General features: G+C 44.9%; 1 protein-coding gene across 1 annotated transcript; it reads left to right on the top strand.

Moving 5' to 3' along the window:
* The first annotated feature begins 1,431 nt into the window (after positions 1 to 1,431).
* On the top strand, positions 1,432 to 22,853 carry sys1 (SYS1 golgi trafficking protein). Its single transcript, XM_072238761.1, has 4 exons — positions 1,432 to 1,586; positions 6,176 to 6,474; positions 16,681 to 16,748; positions 21,809 to 22,853. Exons 2-4 carry the CDS (start codon positions 6,313 to 6,315, stop codon positions 22,047 to 22,049), a joined length of 471 nt encoding a protein of 156 aa, XP_072094862.1. The 5' UTR covers positions 1,432 to 1,586; positions 6,176 to 6,312; the 3' UTR covers positions 22,050 to 22,853.
* The last annotated feature ends 358 nt before the right edge of the window (positions 22,854 to 23,211 follow it).

The following is a 23,211-nucleotide window of genomic DNA, read 5'->3' as shown; positions in this document are numbered from 1 at the left end:
TGGATCACCTGTCCCAGAGCAGACTTGACCCTGTTGGCGATAGCCTTGGACAGGATCTTGTAGTCCACATTCAGGAGAGAGATGGGTCTCCAATTCCTAATGTCCTCCCTTTCCCCCTTCTGCTTGTAGATGAGGGTGATGATGCCCTTCCTCATGGACTCAGACATACTGCCGGCCAGAAGCATAGCGTTGTACACTTCCAGCAGGTCTGGGCCCATCCAGTTCCACAGAGCCGAGTACAACTCAGCCGGTAAGCCGTCGCTTCCGGGAGTCTTACCCGACCCGAAGGAAAGGATGGAGCCTGTCAGCTCGTCCAGGGTCAGTGGCTGATCCAGACTCTCCCGCTTGCCGTCGTCTAAGACCTGCGTGATAGACGACAGGAAGTTGCAGGAGGCTGTGGATTCTGTGGCCTTTTCCTCGTACAGACCGGCATAGAAGGACTTGCAGATCCTCAGTATGTCGGTCTGCGAGGACGCGACTGAGCCGTCCTCTTCCTTAAAGTTGTGGATCACAGAGCTCCCCCTGTGCACCTTTTGGAAGAAGAAGCGTGAGCACGTCTCGTCCTGCTCCACGGTTTGGACCCTTGATCGGAAGATGATCTTGGAGGATTCAGCGGCGAGGTGCTGGGCTTGCCGGCCCTTCACCTCTCGCAGTTCCTCCCTGACATCCACCCCCTTCGACTGCAGAAGGAGAAGTTGCTGCAACTCTGTCTGGAGTTTACGCAGTTCCCTCTGCTCCTGTCTTGCCTTCTGAATACCCTTGCGGATGAAGAACCTCTTAATGTTCTCCTTGGTGGCTTCCCACCAGTGAACCGGGGAATCAAAGAAGGCTTTCAAGGTTCTCCAACCTGTGTACTCCCTCTCTAGTTCCTCGATGTTCTCTGGGGTCAGCAGCTTTACGTTCAGCTTCCACGTCCCCCTGCCTGCCTTCTGGTCCTCCCTTTTTGATCCATTCCGCTGTATAGGCAGACAACCCATCAGACATCCCACCTCAACATTAAACCAGGGGATAAATATCCCCGACCCACCCGAGTACTAACTGGGTCTTTAGAACCAACTGTAAAGATAGGCAAAAAGGAAAATATTGATGCCCTCTCAGCCTGTCTACCCTCCAGTAACATCAAATCTATTCCCACCAATGGGCATTTTCACGGGAGGTGTCCTGGCCAGGCCACATTAGGCAAATCCCCAAGACCGTAGTCCCACTCACATTCCGTCCATTACCCTCCCCGCTCTCTGTCAGCGCCGCGGGGGAAGGGGACGGGGCGCGCGCTCAGGACCTGTCGTCATCGTCGAAGCGGACGCGCGCACTAGACGTGTCATTATCGTCGGAGCGGCGCGCGCACTGGACGTGTCATCATCGTCGGAGCGGCGCGCGCACTGGACGTGTCATCATCGCCGGAGCGGCGCGCGCTGGACGTGACGTCCTAAGGGCGCCACTTCCGGCCGGCGTGGTGTGACGGCGGCTGCGCGGACAGGGTCCCGGTTGGTGTCGCGTCGCTGTTTATTTTGAAACGTCCGCCGGCGGGTGGTGTGTTCTCGGGCAGCGGTGTTGGCTTGGCTCAGCGGCGGGGAAGGCCTTGGCAGGTTGGTTCCTCCTTCCTTCCGCGGACGGCTGGCAATGTCAGCCAGCTGTCCGGCGCCGCTCCGCCCTCCTCAACCCCACCATTCCAGGCCGCGGTGTTTGGCCCCCCCCCGTCTCTTTCCGTCCTCACTCACACAGCCGGCCCCGTCGTTCCTGCTCCCGGCTTCCTATTGTGCTCCTCTCGTTGTGATTCCTAGTCCTCGTCCATAATCACCACATTGTGTCCTCTACCCTCTCATTACCCTTCAGCCCTTCTCCCTCCTCTCCTTCCCTCCTCACCCTCCTTCCCACCCTCCCCCCTCCTCACCCTCCTTCCCACCCTCCCCCCTCCTCACCCTCCTTCCCACCCTCCCCCCTCCTCACCCTCCTTCCCACCCTCCACCCTCCTCACCCTCCTTCCCACCCTCCACCCTCCTTCCCACCCTCCCCCCTCCTCACCCTCCTTCCCACCCTCCCCCCTCCTCACCCTCCTTCCCACCCTCCCCCCTCCTCACCCTCCTTCCCACCCTCCCCCCTCCTCACCCTCCTTCCCACCCTCCCCCCTCCTCACCCTCCTTCCCACCCTCCCCCCTCCTCACCCTCCTTCCCACCCTCCACCCTCCTCACCCTCCTTCCCACCCTCCACCCTCCTCACCCTCCCTCCACCCTCCCTCCCCCTCTCCCCCTCCCTCCCCCTCTCCCCCTCCCTCCCTCCCCCTCTCCCCCTCCCTCCCTCCCCCTCTCCCCCTCCCTCCCTCGCCCCTCCTCGCCTTTCCCACCCTCACCCCATTCCTCTGCTATGATCCCCTATCATGCTTGTCCTACTTTCCATCGTGCCCACCTATTCTCCAGCCATGGTGTCCAGTGCCCTCCTTCTAACACCCTCCCTCAGTTGCTGCCCTATTATCTCAGTGGCACAAGCACTGTTAGTGCTTTACTTCCGTGACTGGGTTCCTGGGGATGTGGATTAGTTGATGAGCACACTTAATAATTCCTGTCTTACTTTGAAAAAAATTAATTTAATAAAAAAGTCGTTACTGTGAGTAGACTTAACTGTGGAGTTAAAAATGCAGTCAAATCAAGTTAAATTCTTACTGAATTGGGCAGTGGGATAGTCTGAATTTGTAAGTTTGCTTGGCCGTTATGCAGATTTATAGAAGAGAAGCTATTCTTTACTGTTATCCCTACTGTGTTGCTCTGTTGTATGGCTACGTGGTGGATAGTAGAGGTACAATGACCTACAATTTTTCTGGAAGAAGAAAGTTCATTTTTTATCTCTTCTCAGTGGATGACCTGTTATGTTGAAACTTTGATGCTTTCCTCCACCCCATCTCCATTCTAAGTTCTACCTTCACCCTGCTGAGACCTCTCGGGTTCTTTCGTTTTAATTCACTCCTTCCTCTTCTAAGCTCCAGCAGTTAATTGATCTTGTAAATTCCACTAGGTGGGGAGTAGGAGATACAGTGGAGTTGATGGGTATCTGAGAGACTAATGGGGAATGGGATTGTCCTGAAACCTGGTAAATGGGTGACAGCAGCACTTTAACGGCAAAACTTCTGCCTAAGGTACACCTTCAGCAGTCTCTTATTTTGCTTTATCTCAAATTACGTGTGTGTAACAATCCAGAAACTAACCAAGGTTTTGCATTTGGATACTTGAGCCCTGAACAAAGTCTCATTCCTGGCCTGTCTTGTTGATTCCCAAGTCCCTGTGAGAACTGGAATTCCCCACCCTATCCCATCCAGTTGTAAGGTTGTTCCCAATACCTGCTCAGACAAACAATATATTTAAACTCTAGACTGTGACTGTAAAGAGTGTAATGAATCCTTCTGTCAATTCTATTCCCCAGTACTACCTTGCTTCCTTTATTTTCCCACCTATCCCACTACTCCTTCCCATTTTAAATAATCTCTTGTGTCATGGTCATACTTTGCAGCGCGTTCTCATAAAACCCTAGATGTTTGACCAGAACAAAAGCTTGTGAGTTACATTCTGAGTTTGTATTCTGCTCGTAGTTTTGCCCTTCCTTTCCTGACTAATGGAATTTAACCTGCTACGTGATTTGAAGGGTGTTACTGACCTTTGAATAAACTGGTCCAAATAACGTAGAAAATCAAAATGCAGTTGTGAAAAATCTGAAATGATGTTGTCTTGGACGTAATTAGTTTATTGTTATCCAAATGCACTGAGGTACGGTAAAAAAAACTTTGTTTTCCATGCCATCCATACACATTGTTTCTTTACATTAGTGCTTTGAGGTAACACAAAGGTTCTGAAATCATGTTACAGAGAAGGTACATGCAGACAATCAGGTGGAGGGCAGAAGGCCACCTTATACTGGGGGATAGATGCTGCCCTTTATCCTGGTGGTGAGTGCTTTCAGGCATTTTTTAAAAAAACCTTCTGTCCAATAGGGGAGGGGAGAGGAGAGAGCATGTTTGGGATGGGAGAGGGTCTTTGATTTCATTGGCTGCTTTACTGAGGCAGGGAGATGTCAAGTCCATAGCGCACTAATTCAGGCACCTTCTATGGAAGGAAAAGCAGTTGGTGTGCCAGGTCAAAGATCTCATGGGTGATCGATTTAACATTTAGGGGATGTTTCATTTCAATGGTTTTTCATGATCCTAGAAGCTTTTGGAGCAAATGAAATGAATTGTGGTCGCTGTTATGAAGAAAACCCAGCAGTTAATTTGTGAGTGATGTTTAAATAGCCATTTATTTTAATGATTGAATTACAATTCTGAATGGTGTGTTTCATGGCCATTTCTATGGCCTTTCTGAGCATTACATTTTCAGAGTTACTGAATTCTGGTATCCAAAAAGTGGAGGGAAAATGTCTCGAACTTCCATTTGGCCCATTAAGTCTACACTGGCTGTTGAAGCAATCCTGTTCTCTTACATGCCCATCAGTCTTTTGCCTACCTCCAGGATCTTGTTAACCTACCTAGTGGCTTGCATTTGGGATGTGGTGGGAAACCAGAGCACTTGAAGGAAGCCCACTAGTCAAAAGTGCCAATTCCTGACCCCTAACTACAGATATACTGCACTTGAAGCTGAAATTTCCTTTCTTCCCCGTCTCACATTCACAAGTTCAGTTGCAAGGTTCTGCATAAACTCTTTTGACTGAATAGGATGCTCATCTGTCTGTAAACCAAGATTAAAGAGACAACTTCTTATCTACTGCTTTTGTTCAGCTTGTTGCTATGTAAAACATTTGTTCTCTGAATTCTGGTGTCCGGTTTCAGTACTGACTGCTTGAATTTCAGTTCACTTGTTGAGGTGTGTACACTGCACATGGCACAAATTCTGACGTCCATGTGAAGCAGTGTTCATCTTGAGTTTCAACTGTCTGCCTTTAAATTGGCAAGCATTTGCGGCCATTACTTAGAACCAGTTTACTTCTATCCAGGCCCTTACAAGTAAAGTTCTTATCTATAAAACTATAAACCATTATGTTGCTATGGCTATCAAGGAGGGATTCCTACTGGATTCAACCCAAACAGATTGATGTAGCCTGTCCTATGCCGCAGTAATGACTGGCTGAGATTTCCACTGCATCCTTTTGTATAAGCTCTTCACTAGCTTTGATGGTGGGTTTCAGCTGCAGAAACCTGAGACCACAATTCTAAGCTAATAATGTAATATTAAGGCAGTGCTGCAGTGGCTGCTGATGGCTTGCACTTATTCTTCAGACCTTTAATAGGATTTGTGTGGAGAATGGTTTGCTTAGTTTGTTTATTCCCTCAGGTTTTGATGATGAAGGTGATCTAATTGAGGTTTTAAAATAACAGGGTGAAGCAGATGCGAAGAAGCCGTTGTTTCCAATGAGATAACCAGAAGAAAGTTTAGTGTTGAACTGAAAGCAAATATTACCTCCCTCCAGGGAGCTATGGCTTTTCTAATAATGGCCTATTTAAAATAAAGAAAATCAACATTTTGACTGTATTTAAGTGAAGGATAATGGGCTCTGATTAGTAAGGGCATCATAGACACAGGGACAAGAGGAGGCAGGAGAATGGGGTTGGAAGAGGAAAGTAAATCGGTCGTGATGGAATGACAGAGCAGAATGGCATAATTCTGCTGGTGTGTCTTATGGTCTAACATCATGTCTCAGCTCTACAGACCTCTTCAGGGTAGCGTAGTTTTTGAGCTTTAGATCCGGTCTTTTCCCAAACCCAAAAACAACTGGTGCTTTTGGCCCAGATCTACTAATGATTGTCTATGACAAATAAGGCCTCGGGTTCTCAGGGCACACAAAAGCTGCGCATTTAGAACAAAGTTATGAAGATGCATGCACAGATTCCCTCAGTTTATAGTCTCGGATTTTCCTTTCATTCAAAGGAAGAATCTATGGAATTTAAAGATTTTTGTCAAGTTGGGGTGTTGGTAAAGCCAAGGCATGCAGTTGAATTGCTGTACAAATGGAGCAGCATTTGAAGCACAAAGACTGATAGACCTAATCTTGGTTGTGTCTTCATATTCACAAACAGAAACTCTTTGCTACTGTTTTATTCCCTAAATGTTCTTTCTGTGAATTTATTATTATACTGAAGTAATAATGAAATAGTAATGGCCTTTTTTATCTGAAAGAATTTTGTTTTCCTCTTTCTAGGTGTATGAGTACATCCATTTCCAGACTCGATGTCCTTGGTGATTCGGATCTTTCTCACAACACTTTGTCTCTGCAGACGCCATGCGTCCAGTAACTAAAGACTGAGAGAAGTTGTGATTCCAAAGGGAGTTGTGGGAATGGCTGGACACTTCCGCAGCTATGTTTGGGATCCCATTCTCATTGTGTCTCAGATTATCCTAATGCAGTGCATCTACTACAGCTTCCTGGGCATCTGGTTGGCTGTGGTGGACAGCCTGGTACAGAACAGTCGATCACTTGATCAAATATTTAGTTATGAGGTAAAAGTATTCATAAAGTAAAATCCTTTCTTGCAAAAGATTCTGAATATTTCCCTCCTGCATGATGAAGCACTGAATTATCCTCCTTTCTGGGGAGAAAAATGAAATGAAACCTATGAATGTGTTTAGTGTATAGGAAGCTATTTGGACAGCCTTGGTTAAATACCAATATCTGAAAATGCCACTGATTTTCAGGAATGAATTGTGTAGGCAGTTGATATTTCACTTTCTGGGTTTGTCTTGGGTACAAGTAAGTTGGACAGTTTGGTTCCAAATAAAGAACCTTCTAGGTAGGTAAAAAGCATAACTTTTATACAAAGGTCCAATTTAATGAGAGAGAAATATATACAATATACATTCTGAAATGCTTTTTCTTCGCAAACATCCACAAAAATAGAGAAGTGACCCAAAGAATGAACTACAGATAAATGTAAGAACCCCAAACACAAAATACTCTGCAGACGCTGGGGTCAAAGCAACACGCTGGAGGAACTCAGCAGGTCGGGCAGCATCCGTGGAAACGAACAGTCAACGTTTCGGGCCGAGACCCTTCGCCAGGACTGAACAAGGAAGGGGCAGAGGCCCTATAAAGAAGGTGGGGGGAGGGTGGGAAGGAGAAGGCTGGTAGGTTCCAGGTGAAAAACCAGTAAGGGGAAAGATCAAGGGCCAGGAGAGGGGATAGGCAGGAAAGGTGAAGAAGGATTAGGGGAAAACACAACAGGTAGTAGAAGGAGGCAGAACCATGAGGGAGGTGATAGGCAGCTGGAGGAGGGGGCAGAGTGAAACTGGGATGGGGGAAGGGAGGGGGAGAGAATTACTGGATGTTTTGGAGAATTCAATGTTCATACCAAGGGGCTGGAGTCTACCCAGACGATATATGAGGTGTTGCTCCTCCAACCTGAGTTTAGCTCCTCCATTTGCCTATCACCTTTCCTACCTATCCCCTCTCTCCTTCCCGTCCCCCACCCCTTGATCTCTCCCCTTACTGATTTTTCACCTGGCACCTACCAGCCTTCTCCTTCCCACCCTCCCCCCACCTTCTTTATAGGGCCCCTGCCCCCTCCCTCTTCAGTCCTGACGAAGGGTCTCGGCCCAAAATGTTGACTGTTCGTTTTCACGGATGCAGCCCGACCTGCTGAGTTCCTCCAGCGTGTTGAACGTAAGAACCCCAGTTCTCCACTCACGCGCAGAAGTGGCGGCAAGCAACAATCCCCCCCCCCCACCTCCCACTGGCAAAAAAAAAGCAAGCATCACCAAGCACTCGAGCGTGACCAAAACAATAGAAAAGAGACAGACTTCGCGTTACACCCAGCAATTGACGTACCACAGGTTCTCTCTCTCCCTAATAATGGAGAAAAAGGTGCCTCCATTTTCCCAGCAAGCGGGGAGACATAACAAACAACTCGCTGGTTTACGATGTTAAAAAGTCCATTACGTCGCTTTTTTCGAGCTCTGTGCCGGAAGATCGCAAAGATCCCGGGTCTTCAGGCCCACAGTAGATATCCTGACTCCCCCTACGACACACGGGTCTCCTGTCGTGACACCGACCCTCGATCTGCCCGTCTCCAGAGCTCTGAGATCTTCAGCTTCCGAATTCGAGCTGAGCTGTCAGCCGGAACCCTTGGCTGCTGAGCATCAGCCGGTCCTGAAACCGTGAGAGCAGGTCCCATTCCCGCAAAGAACCAAAGTCAGCGTGTAACTCCAGGTCAGGATCTTCAAAAGAACCCTGGAAAGGGAAAAATAAGATATTAAAGATGGAAATAGCGCGGTTTCTGCAGATGCAAGCGAAGGAGTCGCCATTTGGCCCATCTTAACTCCACCTCCATCTCCAGCAAGCTGGAATGTTTACTGGATCACTTGATTTTTTTTTTTGACAGAATGCAAACATTTTAAACTGATTTTTTTAAAACTAGGATCACTTTACACTCCCTTTAATCTGATAGGGTAGAGAAATTGCCAAACAGTACTAATAAAACTCCGTAACAACCTGAATGCATGAAATCTCAAAAGGCGATATTTCCTAATGGCTACCCATTTCAATTCAACTTCCCATTCCCATTGTGAAACGTCGGTCCATAGCCGCCTCTACTGCCAAACTCAGGTTGGAGGAGCAACATCTCATTTTCCTCTGGAGAAACTTCTTTTCTCACGGCATGAGCATCGATTTTTCTAACTTCTGGTAATTTTTTTTCCATTCCCATTCTGGTTCCCCTCTCACCACCTTCTAGTGCCTCTCCTTTCCTTTCTTCCATAGCCCACTGTCCTCTCCTATCAGATTCCTTCTTCAGCCCTTTACATCTCCCGTCTACAGCATCCCAGCTCCTTACTTCATCTCCCACATTCCCCCTCACTTTGCTTCACCTATCACCTGCCAGCTTATGCTCCTTCCATTTCCGGTACTGGTGCAGGGTCTTAGCCTGAAACGCTGACTGTTTATTCCTCTGCAGAGATGCTGACAGACGCCCTGGGTTGCTCCATCATTATGTGTGTTGTGCAAGATTTTCAGCGTTTGCTGAACCTCTTGTGTTTATGGTTCTAATGACGACCTTGTATTTCATCGCTACCAAAGAAACTTCACTAGCTTATCCCTCGTCTTCATTACAATTCAGGAGGGTAGCAAATGACGTCTACATCTGCGCCAAGTGCATCGAGATGCAGCTCCTAAGGGACCGTGTTACGGAACTGGAGCTGCAGCTCGATGACCTTCGTCTGGTCAGGGAGAGTGAGGAGGTGATAGAGAGGAGTCGCAGGCAGGTGGTCACGCCGGGGCCACGGGAGGCAGACAAGTCGGTCACGGTTAGGAGGGGGAAGGGGAAAAGTCAGGTAATAGGGAGTACCCCGGTGGCTGTGCCCCTTAACAACAGGTACTCCTGTTTGAGTACTGTTGGGGGGGACAGCTTACCCGGGGGAAGCGACAGTGGCCGTGCCTCCAGCACAGAGTCTGGCCCTGCAGCTCAGAAGGGTAGGGCAAGGAAGAGGAGGGCAGTTGTGATAGGGGACTCGATAGTAGGGGGGTCAGATAGGCGATTCTGTGGAGGCAGTCCAGAGACCCGGATGGTAGTTTGCCTCCCTGTTGCCAGGGTCTGGGATATTTCTGATCGTGTCCAAGATATCCTGAAGTGGGAGGGTGAGGAGCCAGAGGTCATGGTACATATAGGTACCAATGACATAGGTAGGAAAAGGGATGAGATCCTGAAAGGAGAATATAGGGAGCTAGGAAGGGAGTTGAGAAAAAGGACCGCAAAGGTAGTAATCTCGGGATTACTGCCTGTGCCACGCGACAGTGAGAGTAGGAATGCGATGAGGTGGAGGATAAATGCGTGGCTGAGGGATTGGAGCAGGGGGCAGGGATTCAAGTTTTTGGATCATTGGGACCTCTTTTGGCGCAGGTGTGAGCTGTACAAAAAGGACGGGTTGCACTTGAATCCTAGGGGGACCAATATCCTGGCAGGGAGATTAGCGGGGGCTACTGAGGTGACTTTAAACTAGAATGGTTGGGGGGTGGGAATCAAATTAAAGAGGCTAGGTGTGAGGAGGTTTGTTCACAACAGGGGGATGGGAACCAGTGCAGAGAGACAGAGGGTTGTAAAGTGAGGGTAGAAGCAAAAAGTACTATGGAGAAAAGTAAAAGTGGCAGGCCGACAAATCCAGGGCAAGCATTAAAAAGGGCCACTTTTCAGCATAATTGTATAAGGGCTAAGAGAGTTGTAAAAGAGCGCCTGAAGGCTTTGTGTGTCAATGCAAGGAGCATTCGTAATAAGGTGGATGAATTGAAAGTGCAGATTGTTATTAATGATTATGATATAGTTGGGATCACAGAGACATGGCTCCAGGGTGACCAGGGATGGGAGCTCAACGTTCAGGGATATTCAATATTCAGGAGGGATAGACATGAAGGAAGGGGAGGTGGGGTGGCGTTGCTGGTTAAAGAAGAGATTAACGCAATAGAAAGGAAGGACATAAGCCGGGAAGATGTGGAATCGATATGGGTAGAGCTGCGTAACACTAAGGGGCAGAAGACGCTGGTGGGAGTTGTGTACAGGCCACCTAACAGTAGTAGTGAGGTCGGAGATGGTATTAAACAGGAAATTAGAAATGTGTGCAATAAAGGAACAGCAGTTATAATGGGTGGCTTCAATTTACATGTAGATTGGGTAAACCAATTTGGTAAAGGTGCTGAGGAAGAGGATTTCTTGGAATGTATGCGGGATGGTTTTTTGAACCAACATGTCGAGGAACCAACTAGAGAGCAGGCTATTCTGGACTGGGTCTTGAGCAATGACGAAGGGTTAATTAGCAATCTTGTCGTGAGAGGCCCCTTGGGTAAGAGTGATCATAATATGGTGGAATTCTTCATTAAGATGGAGAGTGACATAGTTAATTCAGAAACAAAGGTTCTGAACTTAAAGAGGGGTAACTTTGAAGGTATGAGACGTGAATTAGCTAAGATAGACTGGCAAATGACACTTAAAGGATTGACGGTGGATATGCAATGGCAAGCATTTAAAGGTTGCATGGATGAACTACAACAATTGTTCATCCCACTTTGGCAAAAGAATAAATCAAGGAAGGTAGTGCACCCGTGGCTGACAAGAGAAATTAGGGATAGTATCAATTCCAAAGAAGAAGCATACAAATTAGCCAGAGAAAGTGGCTCACCTGAGGACTGGGAGAAATTCAGAGTTCAGCAGAGGAGGACAAAGGGCTTAATTAGGAAGGGGAAAAAAGATTATGAGAGAAAACTGGCAGGGAACATAAAAACGGACTGTAAAAGCTTTTATAGATATGTAAAAAGGAAAAGACTGGTAAAGGCAAATGTAGGTCCCCTGCAGACAGAAACAGGTGAATTGATTATGGGGAGCAAGGACATGGCAGACCAATTGAATAATTACTTTGGTTCTGTCTTCACTAAGGAGGACAGGAATAATCTTCCAGAAATAGTAGGGGACAGAGGGTCCAGTGAGATGGAGGAACTGAGCGAAATACATGTTAGTAGGGAAGTAGTGTTAGGTAAATTGAAGGGATTGAAGGCAGATAAATCCCCAGGGCCAGATGGTCTGCATCCCAGAGTGCTTAAGGAAGTAGCCCAAGAAATAGTGGATGCATTAGTGATAATTTTTCAAAACTCGTTAGATTCTGGACTAGTTCCTGAGGATTGGAGGGTGGCTAATGTAACTCCACTTTTTAAAAAAGGAGGGAGAGAGAAACCGGGGAATTATAGACCGGTTAGCCTAATGTCGGTGGTGGGGAAACTGCTGGAGTCAGTTATCAAGGATGTGATAACAGCACATTTGGAAAGCGGTGAAATGATCGGACAAAGTCAGCATGGATTTGTGAAAGGAAAATCATGTCTGATGAATCTCATAGAATTTTTTGAGGATGTAACTAGTAGAGTGGATAGGGGAGAACCTGTGGATGTGGTATATTTGGATTTTCAGAAGGCTTTTGACAAGGTCCCACACAGGAGATTAGTGTGCAAACTTAAAGCACACGGTAAGGTATTGGTGTGGGTGGAGAGTTGGTTAGCAGACAGGAAGCAAAGAGTGGGAATAAACGGGACCTTTTCAGAATGGCAGGCGGTGACTAGTGGGGTACTGCAAGGCTCAGTGCTGGGACCCCAGTTGTTTAAAATATATATTAATGAATTGGATGAGGGAATTAAATGCAGCATCTCCAAGTTTGCAGATGACAGGAAGCTGGGTGGCAGTGTTAGCTGTGAGGAGGATGCTAAGAGGATGCAGGGTGACTTGGATAGGTTGGGTGAGTGGCAAATTCATGGCAGACGCAATTTAATGTGGATAAATGTGAAGTTATCCACTTTGGTGGCAAAAATAGGAAAACAGATTATTATGTGAATGGTGGCCGATTAGGAAAAGGGGAGGTGCAACGAGACCTGGGTGTCATTATACACCAGTCATTGAAAGTGGGCATGCAGGTACAGCAGGCGGTGAAAAAGGCGAATGGTATGCTGGCATTTATAGCGAGAGGATTCGAGTACAGGAGCAGGGAGGTACTACTGCAGTTGTACAAGGCCTTGGTGAGACCACACCTGCAGTATTGTGCAGTTTTGGTCCCCTGATCTGAGGAAAGACATCCTTGCCATAGAGGGAGTACAAAGAAGGTTCACCAGATTGATACCTGGGATGGCAGGACTTTCATATGAAGAAAGACTGGATGAACTGGGCTTGTACTCGTTGGAATTTAGAAGATTGAGGGGGGATCTGATTGAAACGTATAAGATCCTAAAGGGATTGGACAGGCTAGATGCAGGAAGATTGTTCCCGATGTTGGGGAAGTCCAGAACGAGGGGCCACAGTTTGAGGATAGAGGGGAAGCCTTTTAGGACCGAGATTAGGAAAAACTTCTTCACACAGAGAGTGGTGAATCTGTGGAATTCTCTGCCACAGGAAGCAGTTGAGGCCAGTACATTGGCTATATTTAAGAGGGAGTTAGATATGGCCCTTGTGGCTACGGGGGTCAGGGGGTATGGAGGGAAGGCTGGGGCGGGGTTCTGAGTTGGATGATCAGCCATGATTATAATAAATGGCGGTGCAGGCTAGAAGGGCCGAATGGCCTACTCCTGCACCTATTTTCTATGTTTCTATGTTTCTATTCCATGAGGTACATGTATAGCAATATGCTACAGAGGCTTGGTTGTGAATAGACCGTCTGTGGTGGGGTGGGGAGAAAAGCTGCAAACAAATCCATAATATCAGCTAGATGATATGCTTTGAGAGTTGAACCATTTAAAAAGTGATTAAAACTTATTTTAAAAGGCAGCTAATTAATATTTTCATAAAATCATTGAAAATGAGAGGAGGAAGCCATTTTGTCTGTATCAGTTAGGAAAGTTATTGTTATCCCACCTTCCAATACTTTGTAGCACTGCAGGTCACCAGGTCACAGTTCTTTAAATACATAATTAAGCACTTACTAAGTATGGTGGGGATTTCAGTGTTAATTAAGTGGACTTCAAGACCCAGCACCTTTTAGGGTAAGATCTTCATCTCACCCTATTCCTTTAATTATCTCAATTTTAGGCCTAGTGATTTTTGACCCCTTAGCCGTTTGAAATAAACCCTTTATACAACCTTCTGCATGGTCTCCTCTGTCAGCACTATTCCAAAGAAAACATTCCTAGCCTACTGAGCGTTTCCATAGCCTTTGTTCTTCCCTCCAATCTCTTGTATAAGGTAACCACAACCACACACAGTACCAGAGCTGTAATATTGCATGCAGTGCTCTGTAAGAGTCTTAAAATCAGAATCAGACTTAATTTCACCAGTATATGTCGTGAAAGTTGTTAACTTTATGGCCGCAGTGCATAGTAAATTGGGAGGAAAAACCTATTACATTAAATATATATCTACTAAATTGTTAATTTAAAATAATGCAAAATAAAAGATAGTGAGGTAGTGTTCATGGGTTCAATGTCCATTCAGAAATCGGATGGCAGAGGGGAAGAAGCTGTGCTGAATCACTGAGTGTGTGCCTTCAGGCTTCTGTACCTCCTTCCCGACGGTAACAGTGAGAAACAGGTGGGGATCCTCGATGGATGCTACATTCCTAAGGCACAGCTCCTTGAAGATGTCTTGGATATTATAGAGGCCAGTACCCATGATAGAACTAATTTTACAACTTACTTCCATCTTGTGCATTAGCTGCCCCCCATACCAAACAGTAATACAGCCAGTCAGAATGCTCTCCACAGTACGTGTGTATAGCAAGGTTGCCGCAGACATTTGCACAGTACTATAGTAATTTTATGCAATTCACTACTGCTGCAAAAAAAAAAACAAATTTCATGACGTACGTGAGTGATGATGAACCTGATTCCAATATGGGGTCTCTGTTGTAGACTGAGAGTGGGAAGGGGGCAGGGAGAGGGGAATCATGGTTGAGAGGAGAGCAGGAAGCACCAGAGGGACATTCTGTAATGATCAATAAACCAATTGTTTGGAATCAGATGACCTTGCCTGATGTTACGGGGCTGCACGTGTCTGCACCCACACCAGCCATGCCTGCCACTGACACATCATCTCTGCCACCTGTCCCACAACCCTCTCACAGCGCTCTTCCCTCACCATTCCCAACGTACTTTGCTACTCAAACAACAGGAATTCTGCAGATGCTGGAAATTCAAGCAATACACATAAAAGTTGCTGGTGAACACAGCAGGCCAGGCAGCATCTCTAGGAAGAGGTGCAGTCGACGTTTCAGGCTGTGACGAAGGGTCTCGGCCTGAAACGTCGACTGCACCTCTTCCTAGAGATGCTGCCTGGCCTGCTGCGTTCACCAGCAACTTTGATGTGTGGTACTTTGCTACTGCCAGATTTACAAACTTGTTCTCTGCTCCATGTTGACAAGTACATTACTATGCAAAAGTCTGGGTACCCTAGCTATATATATGTGCCATTATAGGATAACCTTCCTACTGTTCTGTTTCAGCTAATTAAGTCGTCACCTGTCTTCCCTTAAAGCAGTCTTTTTTTTTAATGCCATGGACCCTACCATTAACAGAGAAGTCCGTGGACCCAAGGTTGGGAACCCCTGCGTTAAGGGTCTGTGGAGTTACGCTGAGGTCCCTGTATTTCTGCATTCCAAATATCCTCCCATTTATCATACACTCGCTTGACTTGGTCATTCACAAATACATTATCTCACACATCTCAGGAGTAAATTCCATTTACCACATTTCTATACATACACCCACACCCACCCCTGAAATCTCTGTCAACTATGTGGCCACATTTCTAGTATCTGCAATCTTTAGTCTAAATTATTAGTTAAAACAATGAACTAAATGCTGACCTTGTGGAACCTCATTGGTCACAAATTACGTTCACAGCTACTGGAGGAGCTCCTTGGGTCAAGCAATGTGTGTGCCTGTGGAGGCAGGAGGAGGGAACTGCTAACATTTTGGGTTGTGACTCTGCATCAACATTGAGGCAATTTTGCGTCTGATTTGCCCTAGAATCCTATGCGCCTTTTCTTTTGATCAGTAGACCATTGAAGAGTGTATTCTTCCTCAACCCTCTTGTTACTGCCTCAAAATATTCAGTTAGGTTAATTTGAAGTCCTTTCTTTTTTGTCCATTCCTTTAACTGCTGGAGTTTTATCCACCTTTAAAGATGCTAAGCATGTTAATGCTTTCTCTTTTACTAAATATATTAAAAATGTCCCACCCACTTACCTTCAACTGCAATGTGGGCTTCTCTTTCTAAATGCCAACCAGCAATTAATGTACAGCTCGTAAGCACTGGAGCATAGGAACTGGAATAGTTCGCTCATTGCCCCCCCCACCCCCCACCCCTGTGCCTGCCATTGCCCTAACCAAGGCTGTTCATTTAATACTAGAGAAATTTGAGATAGCCATGTAAATGGTAGATGCTCAATAACTAACAAATGCAAGTGGTACAAAAATCCTGCTTTTGTAAAACAAGCACAGATCAAGGGTTCCCAACCTGCGGTCCATGAACCCCTTGGTTAACAGTCAGGGGTCCACAGCACAAAAAAGATTGGGAAACCCTGCAGAAAATGAATTTGATGACAGGCCTTAAGCCTGGAAGTATTTTTTTTTACCGATACTGCCACTGGTGGCAAAATCCGGGTAGTTGTCATTGTAGAAGACTTTATATTTGGGAATGAATTGGTAATGACAGTGATGATAGCCCATTCAAAGTAAAAATGCCACCATACTTTTACTTCTATGGTCTCCTGCTCCAATGAGTTACCAAGCTTCACCATTCATTTAAAAATGGTCAGTAGTCCACATGCAGAATCAATAAAGCAAAATGTATCGGCATTATAAAATATTGCCGACATAATTTTATTGTTCTAAAATAAATGTATTTTATAAAGCACATTCTGTAAGTTTTTTGATATTCCAAAAATGTTTCATGTTGAGATGGAATCTTACATGCTAGAGGAGAACTTGGTGTGTGCTCATATTGCTGTGTGGGTAAATAACCCTAAAGTATTAATGTTTCTTTGGAGTAAATTACTGACTCCTTTACAGTTGAGACTACCTTTTGCATTACAGTTAATATGTTCTGGAACAAAAATCCTAACCAGCTAAAGAAGTGCATGGCAGTAAATTTAAACTATACTTCCTGTGCTAAATTGGAAAACACTTGGATAGAAGCCTAGTTCTTGAAGGGGGTTTTATTTTAATTCTCTTTTTACATTGATTTCTTTGTGATTTAGGTGTTGGGGTTTTCCACGGGTCAGGGGAGACTTTCAATGATGGCCTTTGTCCTCAATTCACTCACATGGTAAGTATGTATACAGATTAGAGGTGAGGAGAGAATTGCACTTTATCCAGACTGCTTTAACATTCCGTTACTGTTTGTTTTACTGAATGCCTAGCGACAATTGTATTTAAGGATTCAACATTCACGTGAGTTGTCATTTAATCCCATGTATAACAATATCTAAAGCAAGTACTTTCCTTTTGTCTTTAAGCGCATCATACTTGAAATTTGGAATTCTCTCCTACTCATTCCTCCTTCACCCATCTTTACTGGAGATTTTAATCTTGTGTGACTTGCTGTCAAGATTTGTTAGAACTTATGAAGCACCTAAGGAGAGTTAACAAATTAAGGGTACACACATCCAACTTGTTCATAGTCGTATTTTTAAGAAGCAGGGTATCTTCTTAAGATATCAACAGTGGTTATTTTATATTTGCCAAGATTATTCTGTGTGTGTGTGTGTGTATGTGTGATCTCTGATATGCCTACACATTGATACAGAGTTCAGTGTTGAAGTTTGTGTTGCTTTTAGGTTACAGAAGAAAATTAAAAGTCGTCATTATGTCCCCTTACTAAATTTGTAACTTACATCATTAACGATGCTCAGTCAATTTCTATATTTAATTATCTTTGACTTTGCAGCATTAACTACTTGCAGGAACCCGAGCTGTTGAGCATTTAATTGTTTTTGCATTTCTTATGGTTAAGTAAAATTTTACAATGGGTAGAATGTTATTCTTCAGAGACTTCTGCTCTTTCAAATTATGTTGTGTAAGGATTTGCTGACGGGCAGCTATTGCTAGCTTTACAAGCAGGTTTTAAGGAGAATTTTAGAAGAAAGAATTAGATCTAGGAAGAGAATCACACCACTTTGAGCCTCTGTAGTTGGCTACAATTAAAATAGGAGATCTGAACAGCATAATAATCTGAGGTTATAGTATTGGGGTAGATTTAAGTTAGGGAGGCAAAGGCCATGAACTGATTTGAAAATGAGGATGAAGGTGCTTACTCTGAGGTATTTGTCTCTCTGAGGTATTTGTCTCTTAGTCTGATAAGTCAAATGTTGAGATAATTTAGCTACAGATAGCCTCAGCGGCTGAGACAGATTTGGAGCTGGGTGATTGGTAGGACAGGATAGGCCCTTTGGACCATAATGTTGTGCCAAATTAATTAAACCAATGACTCTTGATTAATCTAAACCTTTTCTGCACATTGACTATAGCTCTTCCTTCTCTGCATATTTATCTCTAGCTAAGTCTCCTAAACACTCCTGTGCTATCGACCTCTGCCAGCACCCCTGGCAGTACATTCCAGACTCCCAACACACCTTTTTGGAAAAAAAAATACTTGCCATGTACACAACCAACAGGAATTCTGCAGATGCTGGAATTTCAAGCAACACACATCAAAGTTGCTGGTGAATGCAGCAGGCCAGGCAGCATCTGTAGGAAGAGGTGCAGTCGATGTTTCAGGCCGAGACCCTTCGTCAGGACTAACTGAAGGAAGAGTGAGTAAGGGATTTGAAAGTTGGAGGGGGAGGGGGAGATCCAAAATGATAGGAGAAGACAGGAGGGGGAGGGATGGAGCCAAGAGCTGGACAGGTGATAGGCAAAAGGGATATGAGAGGATCATGGGACAGGAGGTCCAGGAAGAAAGACAAGGTGGGGGGGGACCCAGAGGATGGGCAAGAGGTATATTTAGAGGAACTTCCGCTAGGCCCCACCTCCCCCTCGTACCCCATCTTTACTTATTTTTATGCACACATTCTTTCTCTCACTCTCCTTTTTCTCCCTCTGTCCCTCTGACTATACCCCTTGCCCATCCTCTGGGTCCCCCCCCTCCGTCTTTCTTCCCGGACCTCCTGTCCCATGATCCTCTCATATCCCTTTTGCCAATCACCTGTCCAGCTCTCGGCTCCATCCCTCCCCCTCCTGTCTTCTCCTATCATTTTGGATCTCCCCCTCCCCTTCCAACTTTCAAATCCCTTACTAGCTCTTCCTTCAGTTAGTCCTGACGAAGGGTCTCGGCCTGAAACGTCGACTGCACCTCTTCCTAGAGATGCTGCCTAGCCTGCTGCGTTCACCAGCAACTTTGATGTGTGTTGCTTGCCATGTACATCTTCTTTGTACTTTCCCTCTGCCACCTTGCTCTTATACTCTTCAACACTAGGAAAAAGAGAGTAGACAGCCAGTAAATGTATGTCTCACATTATTTTAAACTGTTACCAAATCTCCCCTCAACCTCTGCCATTCTATTGAAAACAGCCCCAACATGTCCAACCAAGTAGCAACCTGGTAAACTGCCTCTCCATCCTCTCCAAAGTCTTTACCCTCTTTCTATAGTGAGGTGACCAGAATTGAAGGCAATGCTATAAATGCCCAGCTAGTTTTATAAAGCTGCAATACTACCTTCTGGCTCTCAAGCTCATTGCCTTGACAAAAGAAGCAAGCATACCATACACTATCTTTATCAACTTTCAATCTGTGGGGCCACTTTTAGGGAGCCACATGCCTGGTCCTCAAGATCCCTCTATTCATCGGTGTTGTTAGTGAACTCTGTACTCTCCTTTATCTTGGATCTCCCTAGGTGCAGTACCTTATATTTGTCTGGATTAAACGCCACCTGTCACTACTTCTCACTTTTCACTTCCCCTGTATCTGCAACTGTTCAATATCCCACTGTATCCTTTGGCAGTCTTCTGTGCAATCTGTGATGCCACCAATCTTGATATCTGCAAACTTACCTACCCAGCACATTTTCATTCAAGTAGAGAGTCACCTCTACTTGCTGTCTTCTATGAACAAGCAAATTTTACATTCAGTCAACCAAGTCACCATGCATCTTAATTTTCTGGATGACCCTACCAAGAACTTGTTGAATGCCTTACTAAAATTCATGTATACAATATCCACTGTCTACTTTCAATCACCTCATTACCCCCTCAAAAATCAGATTAATCAGACATGACCTGTGTGGCACAAAGCCATCTGACCAATCCTAATTAGACCATGCTTCTTTCTCCAAATGCTCAAATACTATCCCCTAGGATCCTCTCCATTAGAATCTTGGTCAAGGCCCCTCTAATCTCATCTCTAGCCTCGATCAATAACCTAGGATATATACTATCAGGCCCTTGGGACTTCCACCTTAATGTTTTGACACCTAACACCACCTTTTTTCTGATCTCGAAATGCTATAGCATACCATGCTTCACTTTGATCTCTCCTTTATCCTTGTACAGTTGTAATCCCTCTCTGGTAGTCCTCTTGTTGTTGGTGCATGTGCAGGATGCTTTGGGTTTCTCTTTAATGCTAATCACTAAAGACTTTTCATGACCCCTTTGATCTGTCCGAAGTTCCTTCTTGAGTTCCCTTCTGGCTTCTTTAAGTACTCATTTAAGGACAAGACCCTTAGTGTTGATGAGCAGAGGGACTGAGGGTCCAAGTTCATTACTCCCTGAAAGTGACTGCACAGGTTAATAGGGAGGTTAAGAAGGTATATGGCTTGCCTTTTAGTTGAGGCATTGAGTTCAAAAGTCAGGAACTTCCATTATGGTTTTATAAAGCTCTAGTTAAGCCACATCTGGAGTATTGCATACAGTTCTAGTTGCTGCATTATAGGAAGGATGTGGAGGGTTTGAAGAAGGTGCAGAAGGCATTTACTGATGCTGCCTGGATTAGAGGGCATGTGCTATAATGAGAAGTTGGGGAAACTTGGACACGAGGAAATCTGCAGGTGCTGAAATTTCAAGCAATACACATAAAAGTTGCTGGTGAATGCAGCAGGCCAGGCAGCCTTTTCCTAGAGATGCTGCCTGGCCTGCTGCATTCACCAGCAACTTTTATGTGTGAAACTTGGGTTGTTTTTTTTTTCTGAAGCAGGAGAGACTGGGGGGCGATCTGATTGAGGTTTATAAGGGTATGAGAGGCGTAGATACAGTAGACAGAGGATATCGTTTTCTCAGGGTTAAAATGTGTAATACCAGAGAGTATGCATTTAAGGTGAGAGAGGGTAAGTTAAAGGAGATGTGGAGGACAAGTGGTGGATGCCTAGGATGGTGTTGAGGTAGATATGATTAGGGGTTTTTAAGAGATGTTTAGATAGGCACGTGTATGTGAGGGAAATGAAAGGATATGATCATTGTGTAGGCATAAGGGATTTAGTTGGCAATTAATTACATATTGGTTCAGCACAACATTGTGGGCCAGAGGGCCTGTTCCTGTTCTATGTTACTGTTTGATTCAGCTCTGTAAGCCTTACATAAGCTTCAACCTTTTTGACTAATTTAACAGCCTCCCTGCCACCCCTCTTAGTGGAACAAACTGGCCCCAAACTGTGCCACAGGTCTTTAAACAACCTCCACATGTCAGATGTGGATTTGTCCAAAAATAGCTCTTCCCAATTAACTCTTGTTAGCTCTTTCTTGGATGCCGACAACCCTATCTTTATTCGTAGCTATCTTACAGTTGTGATCATGGTTTCCCAAGCATTCACCCACTGAAAGGTTAAAGATTAGCCTCCCTTCTAGTTGGACTTTTCACAGTGTTTCAGGAAACCCTCTTGGACACACCTAACAAATTCTGCTTCATCTAATTTTATTCTGCTAAGGAGTTCCCAGTCTATGCTGAGCAAGTCAAAGTTACCGACAATGATAACCTTGTTGCTCCTTTCCTTAATTTGACTGCAAACCTGCTCTTCAGCGTCCCTATGGTTATTTGGGGTCAGTATAAATCCAAAAGAGTTTATGGAATTTTCCTTATTTTTGAATTCTATCCATGAAGACTCAGTTGATGCTCGGATTAGTATTTCAGTTCCTCCCCATGTCATCTAAAACATCAAAACCCTGGAGCATTAAGTAGCCAGTCTGGTCCCCTGCGTACTTGTTCCCTTTGGCAGTTGAGGCTGGGGATGTGAGAGGTTCTGTCAAAGTAGCCTTGGTTAAATTCTGCAGTATGGGTTGTAGATGGTAAATTAGTCACTGTGGCTGTTTATGGTGGTGAATGCCAAACAATCTCAGTTAACTAAAACTTTTTTACATTTTCCTGTGTGCAAATGTAACCTTTTCCTGTTTCCTTCACTAGCGCACTTGGTTTGTGGTATTTTATCCGGAGGGGAAAGCAGTGTTTGGATTTCACCGTGACTGTCCATATCTTCCACTTTATGGGCTGTTGGATCTACAATTTGCACTTTCCCACAGCACTGACCTGGTGGCTGGTGAACATTGTGTGCATTGCCCTGATGGCAGTGATAGGTGAGTACCTGTGCATGCGGACAGAGCTGAGAGCCATTCCTGTGAACGCTGGGCCCAAATCTAACCTGTGAGCACAGCTTCTCGGACTTGTCTAGTCACGACTGAAACTGCTGCAGCAACCAGTGTTAAAACGGATTGTGACAACTTCTATCTCAATGTTAACAAGACTTGGTGCACATGTGTTTTTGTCGCCGTATATAACCCTTCTGGACAAAGGAGTCCTTTGTTTTTATCAAGCCTTTCTACGCATGGAACTTTCTGGATTTCGGTGGATGGAGTTGGTGTTTGGTGACGGAGATCACAAGCAAGAGATGTATGCAGTTATATAAACCAATCTAGATGTGGATTCACTAGGATTTCCTTCCAGTCAGATTTACTGAGTCTGTTGTGCTGCTTTTACTTCTTAAGAGACTGACCGTGAGAACCCCACATACTGGATTGTTCCAACATTTTTCTCTGATTTGTCTTTGCCTGATCTAAATTTCCTTTTACGTTTGACTTTGAACTTGTGTACAGACTAATTATCTGCAAACTAGAAACCTATGTCTCAAATAACCATTCAATAAGGAGTGCTGACTCTGTCGTCAACTGACCCCTGGAATCTATTGTAACACTGGATGTGTCTGGCATTGCGTAGATAAGCAAAAAATTAAGTACATCTTGTTTTGATATTGACATGTTATCTCCTAATTAGTGTAAAATGGTTTTAATTAACTGGTAAAGGCACTTTGAAAGGCTGGTCCTGGATCTGAGGACTGATACCTATGCACAGTCCAGACTCTAGTGCCATGTTTAATTAACATGGTATGCAGCTTGATCTCTATTTTGTTTAAAAGACAATGAGGAATAAATCTATTGCAGTGCTTAAATATAAACTTTTTAGTTCTTGGTTCCAATCACTTCTTGCAAAAATAGTGGGCTCTGACTACATCTGCCACCATCTGATTTCCACATCCTACATGGTGATTCTTGCTAGGGTTTGGTCACCAGTCGGGTTCATGATGGAAATTTGGGCAATGATGTTGAAGAGCTGTTCAGGGGATCTTCTACCTGATTAATGATGCATCTCATTTCATTAAATAATGAGTAATTCTTCCCTAAATCAAAGAAATAGGCACATTATAAAAAAAGGCCCTTCTGTTTATGCTGTATCTAGATTTGATCACTGCCTCCAACAGTCTTCATAATATTTGAGAAATGGGCTCTTGCTTCTGTTGTGTGAAGCAGGCATTT

This window comes from Mobula birostris, chromosome 2 (genome assembly GCF_030028105.1).
Source record: "Mobula birostris isolate sMobBir1 chromosome 2, sMobBir1.hap1, whole genome shotgun sequence".
NCBI lineage: Eukaryota > Metazoa > Chordata > Chondrichthyes > Myliobatiformes > Myliobatidae > Mobula > Mobula birostris.
Note: the sequence above shows the minus strand (reverse complement) of the source record. Positions and strands in the feature narration are given on the sequence as shown.

Excerpts from the sequence above, each read along its gene's own strand:
- sys1 (XM_072238761.1), top strand. The coding sequence starts at position 6,313 with ATGGCTGGACACTTCCGCAGCTATGTTTGGGATCCCATTCTCATTGTG. Across the intron at positions 6,475-16,680 it reads ATCAAATATTTAGTTATGAG|GTGTTGGGGTTTTCCACGGG; the intron begins GTAAAAGTATTC and ends TTTGTGATTTAG. Across the intron at positions 16,749-21,808 it reads GTCCTCAATTCACTCACATG|CGCACTTGGTTTGTGGTATT; the intron begins GTAAGTATGTAT and ends TTCCTTCACTAG.